This window comes from Poecilia formosa, unplaced genomic scaffold, assembly GCF_000485575.1.
Source record: "Poecilia formosa unplaced genomic scaffold, Poecilia_formosa-5.1.2 Scaffold777, whole genome shotgun sequence".
Lineage (NCBI taxonomy): Eukaryota > Metazoa > Chordata > Actinopteri > Cyprinodontiformes > Poeciliidae > Poecilia > Poecilia formosa.
The window spans coordinates 105,749-115,085 of record NW_006800716.1 but is presented as its reverse complement, the minus strand read 5'-3'; the positions used below and the strand labels follow the sequence as shown (position 1 = coordinate 115,085).

Below are 9,337 nucleotides of genomic sequence, written 5' to 3'. Positions count from 1 at the left end.
CATTTCTAAAACTATTTGATATAGAATAGATCTGTCAAATATTGCTGCGACACCTGTGTCACATTGGGCATTAAACTCCACATTGTAAAAAAAAAAAATCCTTGTGACATATGTGTCACAATAAGATGATTACTAATCATCTGCTTAGTTAATTTAACTCAGTTATTTTAGATTAATATAGTCTCTATCTTTCATTTTAAGTCACATTTCAAAAAAATGTAAACATGAAAACTTGAAATTACTAAAATATTTGATGAAACCTTACAATAGCTTTAGTCAAGTCACTTTCTCCATTTACCCACCATTTTATTGACTTTTGCTTTGTTGTAAAATGCAACAATATTAACAATATGGTGTTCAAGAGGCATTAGAGGTCATCACTGGACAGGACTGTGAATTTGAGAGATGTGAAAGTTGCTGAGATGTACATCCCAAATACCCCAACTAAGTCCCCAACAAAAAAATTGGTGAATGAGGAACCAAGAGGGTCTAGCAACTCATATATATGTGATTCCAGAGATCTAGATACAGAACCCAATCAGGGGAAGCAAAAGCCAACCATCAAAGGACAACATTTCTCTTGGAGAAATAAAATTTTTAAAACATATGGATGCACATAGAAAAGACCACACCTCAAATCTCCTGATGAGATCCTATTCCAATTGGGTATTTCAGAAAATTTAACTCACAACAAATGCTGCAGTTGATAAAAGGAACATGCAAATTTATAGTATTCAAAAATCTAACACTGAGAGAAATTTTAATAGCACAGTTGTACAAATACAGGTACTGATTGGCATCTACCTGCATCTACCTGCATATGGGTTTTTGCCAAACGTCAGGAGATTTAGAATATTGCAAAATGGTGGAAAATGGCAAGAATGGAAGATAACACTTCACAAATTAGATTTCAGATCTTATTGATATCCCTACATTTTATTGACAGTTTAGATTTGTTAAATAGACAAGTTAAGGATAAGTATTGGAAAATCTATTCTTGGCTTGATATAATTAGCAAAAATGATGCCTAGATGAACTCCTTTGATGAGTAAATGGTGTTCATTAGGGACACACTCAACTCAATATGACAGTATGGGAAGGGCTCCCCACTTTTGGAGATTAGAAATCTGGTCCTGTTACTCATCATGTGGACTTCTCCATGATTTTTATGTTTATTACGGTGGCATTTGGAAGAAGATCTCATTTGGGATTGAATGTGATGTTGTGGTACAGCCAGGGGTGGAAATTAGCACCCACAATTCGAACAAAAGACAAAAAAAAGCTGCATTCAGTTTGAACTTCTGTCCGTCTGGACTACAGACTGATGCATTTACTGTCCAGATCTGGTGGCCCTACGCTGTTATAATTTTAAAAAAAGTGCATTAAATATAATTTTTATCAACCGGGACAGCCCATTGGTTGATTTTATTGACGGACATTGGGTTTATCCAATGAAATCCCTCGGTTCTCCTTGGCCCGCCCCTCCCCTCTAATGTTATAAATAGAGCCATTTCAGCTAACGTTTAGCTGCTAACAGGAGTCTGAGAAAAGGGAGAGGATACGAGACGGGGCGGGTCAGAAAAACTACGACAAAAGCTAAAAAGCGCTTAAGTCCATTCAGAAAAATTTGTCAAACTATCCAATATGTTTACCACACAAACTTTGACCGCTGGAGCAGATTCGGTAGCGGAGAAGGAGGGAGAATTAGCGATTCAGGGACTTTATTATCGTCTGAGGAGGATGATTATGAGAGACACCAGGGACAGATTGAGGAAGAGTTCAGGTTAGCTGCTGCTGCCCGTTAAAAAGGAGTGAAAATGTTCATAAAGAAAAAGTTTCATGCAGGCCGGAGGGCAGGTGCGTGTGTGTGTGTGCGTGTGTGTGTGTGTGTGCGTGTGAGACAACCGGGAACACTAAGCTCCAGGTAGTCAGAAAAACTTTGGAATAAAACAGGAATAATGACGGCCCGTGGAATTAATAATGAACACGTTCTGAGATATTTTAATAATAATAATAATAATAATAATAATAATAATAATAATAATAATAATAATTGTGAATTTCAGTAGAAAACGTAATAAGTAAGGGAAAACAAATAAAAACAGTTAGAAAACAGTTATTGATACCATTTAAAAATATTTTACAAATTACTAGACACATCTTTAATAACTACTATCAGGGGGAGTTGTAGCCAAAATGTGGAAATTTTCAACATATGATTGCAAGAATGTTTGGGTTGTGTAGTTCAAGTTTGCTGTAGTAATTACTTTAAATGAACTTATTGCTCTACAAGCCTGTTAAGGTGTCCATGCTTTATGTTAAATTATTATGTATGTGTATGGTAAACTTATTGTCAGTAAATTGGTTTTCATAGAGTTAAGAATAAATAATATATTTTATATAATTTGCTTGAACTGGTGGGGTTTGTAATTGGGGAAAAAAACAAAACAAACAGTGGCTGGTGAAATGTTTGAGTGGCCAGTAAAAATTAATTTCCTCCCCTGCACTACATCACTGTTAAGTTGTCCATACATTTTGATCTTATAACAGAAAATAATTATTCCGTTCTCATTTCCACTTTTGATCATTTATCTTTCGGATTCCTTTCCATGGAATATTTGAGTTAGTTTACATGGATTAACTTTTATTTATATTGTAGGTGAAAATTGTAGGATTTGCTCCCAAGTTTTGTATTACTGTAACCGGAGCACTTCCACAATGCTGAGGCATCAACGTGCCTGGCATGAGGGGGAGGAACCCTTTAACATTATTGAATTTGCCTGCAATGACTTTCGAAATCCAGCAGATGTCATTGTAAGTGACAAAGCAGCACAGTCTCAGCACAGTATCGACACAGTTTGAGAAATGTGCCATACACCCAGTGTGGCATCTACCCATCACTACATCCAAGGGAACACAAAAAATAATCCAAAGCAAATCCAAGACTGAGACACAGGGAGATTCTAGGAGCATAAAGGAAGTGACAGACATAGTGACGAGCTGGGTGACAAGATGGACTGGCGAGTTGTTACTGCAATAGAGGAGCTTAAATACTGGGAGGTGGCAAATGGAGCAATGGACCTAGTTAGATGAGATGATTGATTACAAGTGTGAGTAGTTGGCACAGGAGCTAGCTGAGGGGCGGGAAGAAAACGGCACAGGGAAGCTAAGAAGATATACTGGGGAAAAATGGGGAGGAGACACCAAGGAGCTGAAAACACTTCTAACACTAAAGAAACACTAATACTAAAGAAACGGATAAACTAGAAGAGAAAAAGGCATGAGGGAAAAACTTAAATAAGGCTGATCTAACAACAATAAGAACTAAGGAACATAGAGCTACAGTAACTAGATCTAAACAGAAATAATTGAACTAGAATGGTTAAAGAAAGATGGACATATATTCAGACAAAAAGACCAACTAAAGCAAAAGTGACAAAATAAGAAAACTAGAAACACTACAGGGAAAGCTAGAAGGAATAAATACTTAACTGGAACCACTAAAGAAAGGTATAATTTTATTTTGTAACCAGGTTGCTGTGTGTTGCAGACTTCTGCCCAGGTCCCTCTTGAAAATGAGATCTGGATCTCAACAGGGTTTACCTGGTTAAATAAAAGAAATTAAAAAAATAAATAAAAAAATACCTAAACTCAGACATGTAAGAATAACTGAACCTAGGGTGATGAAATAACTAAGAAATAAACATTACTAGAAACTCTACAGGAAGGCTGAAATAAGGAATAACTAAAAGGATAAAATAAAAATAATCTAACTATGGGTGTACAGTATTCAGACCAACCCAGGATTAGAGTCCTGAATCAGACTCTAATCCAGTGTTTCTCAACCCTGGTCCTCACCCCCCCTGCTCTGCATGTTTTAGATGTGCCTCTATTCCAGAACAGCTGATTCACATGATTGCATGACCATCAAGTACTGCAGAAGCCTGTTAATCACCCAGAGATACAATTCAGGTGTGTGGCAGAAGGGAAATACCTGAAACATGCAGAACAGGGGGGCGGTGAGGACCAGGGTTGAGAAACACTGCTCTAATCCATTTGTCTGTGAATTACAAGTTTTTGGGGAGGTCTGAATGCAAATTTGAATTCCAAACCTTAAAAACCGAACTCTGATCCGCCTGAAAACCTAGGTCTCGGAATGGTTTAAGTTAACTCTAAAACGGTAGAAAACCTGTCTGAATGCAACCTGACTAGAGACCGTTTCAAAAGCAGGAAGTTAGCAACAGTATATTACTCTCTGCTCTGCGGGTTAACGAAGACATTGTGTCGGTTGTAATATCAACGGGTCTGCCGACATAGAAAGCGAGGGAAAACAGAATATAAATGGTTTAAAGTTGTTTCATCTGTTTGTGGCGCTCTGCAGCTGCTGTAATTTTTTAAACCTTTAATAAATGACAAAAACGGGACTAATTGCCTCATTTGTTTTAACATAATCATCAAATAGGATGGAGGAATTTGCTTAGTCCTCTCTTGCATCTTGATAGAAACCAAACTGTTTGTAGATTTATATCAAGGGAGAATACTTACAAACATCAGCAACGTTCTCAGCTTTAATTTAAGCCATGTTTATAGAAATCGGGTAAGAAATAAAGGCACTGCGATCATGTTTGTGATTCCTGCTCATCCCGCATTGGAACAGCCTGGTTTAGTGGACGCTGACGCTAAAATCTGACACTGCTCTGTTTTTGCTTACTTTTTGTGAAGAAGGAAGTTGCGCTGCCCTTCTTCAGAGGTTTTGTGTCGATTCCTTCAGTAGTTTTTGGTGCAGCGCCCCCACAAGCGACGGGGGGGAACAAGTTTTTCTGTTAGTTTTAGTCGTTTGACACAGTGCAGTTTGAATGCTAACTAGAGTTCTGAAAATGTAACAAATTTTGCAATCTTAGTCCCCAATCGAACCGAGTCTACTGGACTATCTGGTTTGAATACACCCTATAATCACTAAACAAAGCTCGACATAGACTCAGACATACAAGAATAACAGAACCAAGAGTAACTAAAGAATAAACCTAACTAGAAATACTATGGGATTGAAAATAAGGAAGGTAATAACAAGACAATTCTAATAACACTAATTATCTCAAGTAATAAAATCAAAAGGACCATGAACCTAAAGAGAACTAAGACATAATGATAAATAAGATTAAAACCAAACAAAAAAGAAACCCAGAGACCTGAAACTTTGGAGGTTGTAAAATTGAAGATGAAAACATTTTTGTCCAGAAAGATGTCATACATGTTAGAAAGTTGCAAATAAAAAGTTAATTTTGTGTTAATAAGAAAAAAAAAAAATCTTAGGGAATTAATTTCCTAATATGGAAAAATGTTACCATATATTATTCCCAATGTGACATATATGTCCCAATTCAGATCTGTGCCAGGGGTGGTGCTATTTAAAAAAAGAAAACACCTTCAGATAGTGCTACATATGATCCATTTGATATAATATGTAACTCCCGTAATTTTACTAAAAGTGGAAATAGGTCTAGAGCTAAAATTATTTAGAATCACATAAATTGTTTCGCTGGCATTTGTTGTTTTAATTAATAGTAAATAGTTAACTTTAATTAATGCTATAATTTATGTTAAATTATTTTATTTTTATTGCTTTAGTTATTGTCTTGGAGTTGGGTAATGATAGCTCAAACTTAATTTTTTTCAAGTTTTAGTAAAAATAGTAAAACTATTTTTATGATGCTACTATGTGGTTATTATTTATATTCATTCTTTCTATTAAGACTGTGCTGTCTTAGTGTTTATTTTCAGTTACAAAACATTTTAAACAATTTCTCTTCATATGACAGTTGGTGGAGCATTACTCCTACAAACCAGATGGCTTGTTACGAGTACTCACAGAGCCATGTCCAAGACCTGATGGTGAAACTGGTAAAGACAGACACAACTGATCAAAATTTGTCAAGATTAGTCTTACCAAATCTCAGTCTAACCCAAATTGATCCTCATGTTTCAAATTTCTTGTTCACAGTGCAAATAGGGCGACCAGTACCTCCACTGAACCATCCTGGATTAGGTTCTGCCATTGTAAGTTATTCATGAAAAAGTTATTGGATAAGCACATTTGATACAATTGTCTTTATGGCCCAAATTTCCAGAAAGGATAAAAGAAAATCCATACTCTTCCAGGTCTCATAACTTGTTTTAAGTTTTTATCACCTTAAAGTAGGTTTAGTAAATAAACTATTTTAAGAGTTTGGTTCATCAGCAGTCATCAACACTCAGGAGTGATCACAAGTTCTTTGACTTGAATGACCATGAAAAGACCACAGTATCTTTTACAAAAACGTTTTTGACATCTTTCATTCCTAGCAAAATGCAGCAGATGGTCTTCGCTCCATGCTTGGTCAGCTCAACATATCTGGAAAAAGGGTAAATACATTTCACAAGCTTAATAGTTACTTCAACAAGCATCAGTGCTCTTACTGCCATCTTACATTTCGAGATGTCTGCCTTGGTCTGATTGATAGATGTAACTGAAAATTTTTGCCAAAAAATATTCCTGCATGTCAACTGGCCTTTGCATGTTCACCCATGAGGAGGTTACCATTAGGATATAGTAAAGATATAGATAGTAAAACAGGTACCTATAATGTCACTGTAGAGGTTATATAGGTTCCCCAGTCAGGTTTAAGTCATGGTTCCTAAAATGTGCAAGACCAACTTATTCCGGTGATGTAGTGAGTATAAAATATTGAATTAAATGTGGTGCTGCAGACTGGCTTTATTTTCACTTAATCAAATTAATCAATCAAATGTTATTTGTATAGCACATTTCAGCAGCAAGGGATTTCAAAGTGCTTTACATCAGTGTTTTTCAACCACTGTTCACTAGTGTACCGTGAGTGATCGTCAGGTGTGCCGTGGAAATGATCCAATTTCACCTCCCGTATTTTCCGGACTATAAGCTGCTACTTTTTTCCTTTTTTACTTTTTTCTTTTTGAACACATGTTCAAAGTGTAGGACTTTGAACACTTTGAAAGTCCTACACTTTCAAAGTGTAGGAAGCCGCATGGCTTATATGTGGATTTTTCTTCAACCACCAGGGGGCTCTTTAGCAGGAAGTGAATCTTTGGAAGTCAAAATTGAAAATCAAATAAGAACGCGCTAATTTTCATTTGGAACAAGCACATGCTAGCAGCAGGCAGGACGTAAAAATGTTTTCAAACTCGTATGATGCAGCTTCTAAGTTGAGGAGTATCAATCTGGCAGTACAGGAGGGAAATAAAGCCGCTGCACTTAAACTCGGCGTGAACAAAACCGGATTTGGAGACGGGGAACTTAATATATCCAGCAGTTATTAGGACGCAGCCCTCTGCTGCCCTCTGCTGGGTCCGAGAGCGGCAGAGATACCAGCTGCTTATAGCCCTGTGCGGCTGATATGTAAGTTTCCGGGGGGGTTCAAAAAATTTGAAGGTACGGTTTATAGTATGGTGCACTTATAGTCCGGATAATACGGTAATTGGTCTTAAAAGATTTGTTGAAAACCAATTAATTATCTGCAAATAATACCATCTTTGAGTGTCTTTGCTGTAGTAGTAACTAGCGGCGTAATCATGTAATTTTATTATCACTAGATGGCAGTAGGTACCAGAGCATTTTACATTAAAACAAGAGAATTAGTAACATTCACGCATCACACCACAGTGTTGTGGCTGTTCAGGTGCTCAGGTGTATTTTTGAAGTGGACATGTTAAGTGCAATTTGAAATAAGAAATGCAAAATATGATAAAAACAAATGTTTGTGTTTATTTGATTCCTATTCAAGACACTTTGATAAGAATGTAGTATAGGCAGCTACAGAGTATCTTTGTTTACATTTTTGGTTGGTGGTGTGACTAGTGATTTTTTCAATTACAACAATGTACCTTAGCTCAAAAAAGGTTGAAAAATACTGCTTTACATCATTAAACACAAAAACACAGAGTCATGCAACATTGAATCAACAATCAAAAACATTAAATTTCCTGCCGAAATAAAAAAAAAGAGGGGGGACTCCAACCCGCACCCCTTTTCAAACAACGGGGGGGAACTCCAACCCACTCTTACATTTAATTTTATGATACAGAAATTCACAAGCGGTTCCACATGCATTTCTTGTCATCAACCGTCCAACAATGTCATCATCAGTCACTGGCAACAGATTGCAGACTAGATGGAGCTTTTTTTTTAAAAAAAAAAAAAAGGTTTTATTGGTTCTAGTGGCCTTTATTTGATAGTTAGTTGACAGGAAAGTGGGTAATGAGAGAAGGGGAAGACATGCAGCAAAGGTCACCAGGCCGGGAATCAAACCTGCGATGGCCACTTTGAGGACTGAGGCCTCCATATGTGCACTGTGCTTAACCCCTGCGCCACCACAGCACGGATGTGCTTATAATGAAGTGAGTGGGACTTCAATATAAGCACAAAGAAAGGAAAAAAGAGAAACCAAGTTACAAAAGCTAGACGCACATTTTGTTCATCTCAGTAGATGAGCTGGACTTTTTTGTTCGTAGCAATTCAGGCCTGCCAGCACAGCCAGAGAGCCGGGCTATTTACAGATAGCAATACTAATTATTATTCATAACATGTGAGTTAGATATAGACTGTTAATGATTGAAAATTGTAGTGGCCCTGCCGCCGAGCTTGTATCCCCTTTTTTCTCTCTTGGTGATACAGCAGTAATGTCAGGGACTGACACGCTTTTGAAAATCCGCATTGAACACACGCGAGCCAAGAGAGCGGTACGGTGTCTAGGCATACGTTGGAGCATCCTGAAAGAGCACCTTCCAAATTGTACGAAGCTGAAGTTGGTTCAGTGATCCAGCTTCCGATTTGGGAAATGGCTAACGGGCGATTCCACCTAATTTTTCACTACCTTCTGCATCTTTAATCGACTCTAGTTCAAAAACTACAACACCTAGACTCTTCAAACCTGCACTGGATTATTCTGCTCTAATAGCAGAATATTTATAACCATGTTTGGGATTTCTGAAACCTTTTTCTGATTGTGAACTGCAATAAAGGCAATTTTTACTCCTTTTTTCGGTCTCGGTCACACGAGATCTGCTCTAATTCCAAATCTACAACACCTAGACACTTCAAACCTGGACCATATTATTTTCAACTTGTAGCAGAATATTTAAAACCATGTTTGGGATTCGTAAAACTTTTTTCTGATTTCTGAAACTTCACTTCACTTAACAGACCGCTGCAGATGGTCTTTCTTTCCAACAGCCATCACCGTCTACCAGGGGTCCCCAAACTTTTTCCTGCGAGGGCCACATAACTGTTCCCTTTTCTGGTTGGGGGCCGGTCTTAGTTATT

At 37.3% G+C, this 9,337-nt stretch overlaps 1 protein-coding gene across 1 annotated transcript in view; it reads left to right on the top strand.

Moving 5' to 3' along the window:
• Positions 1-5,741: 5,741 nt before the first annotated feature.
• Positions 5,742-9,337, top strand: part of syk (spleen tyrosine kinase) — a 40,924-nt gene continuing 37,328 nt past the window's right edge. Inside the window, exons 1-3 of the mRNA XM_016666702.1 lie at positions 5,742-5,901; positions 6,002-6,057; positions 6,343-6,402. Coding sequence (XP_016522188.1) covers positions 6,370-6,402 — 33 coding nt within the window. The 5' untranslated portion in view covers positions 5,742-5,901; positions 6,002-6,057; positions 6,343-6,369. The remainder of the gene's footprint in view (positions 5,902-6,001; positions 6,058-6,342; positions 6,403-9,337) is intronic.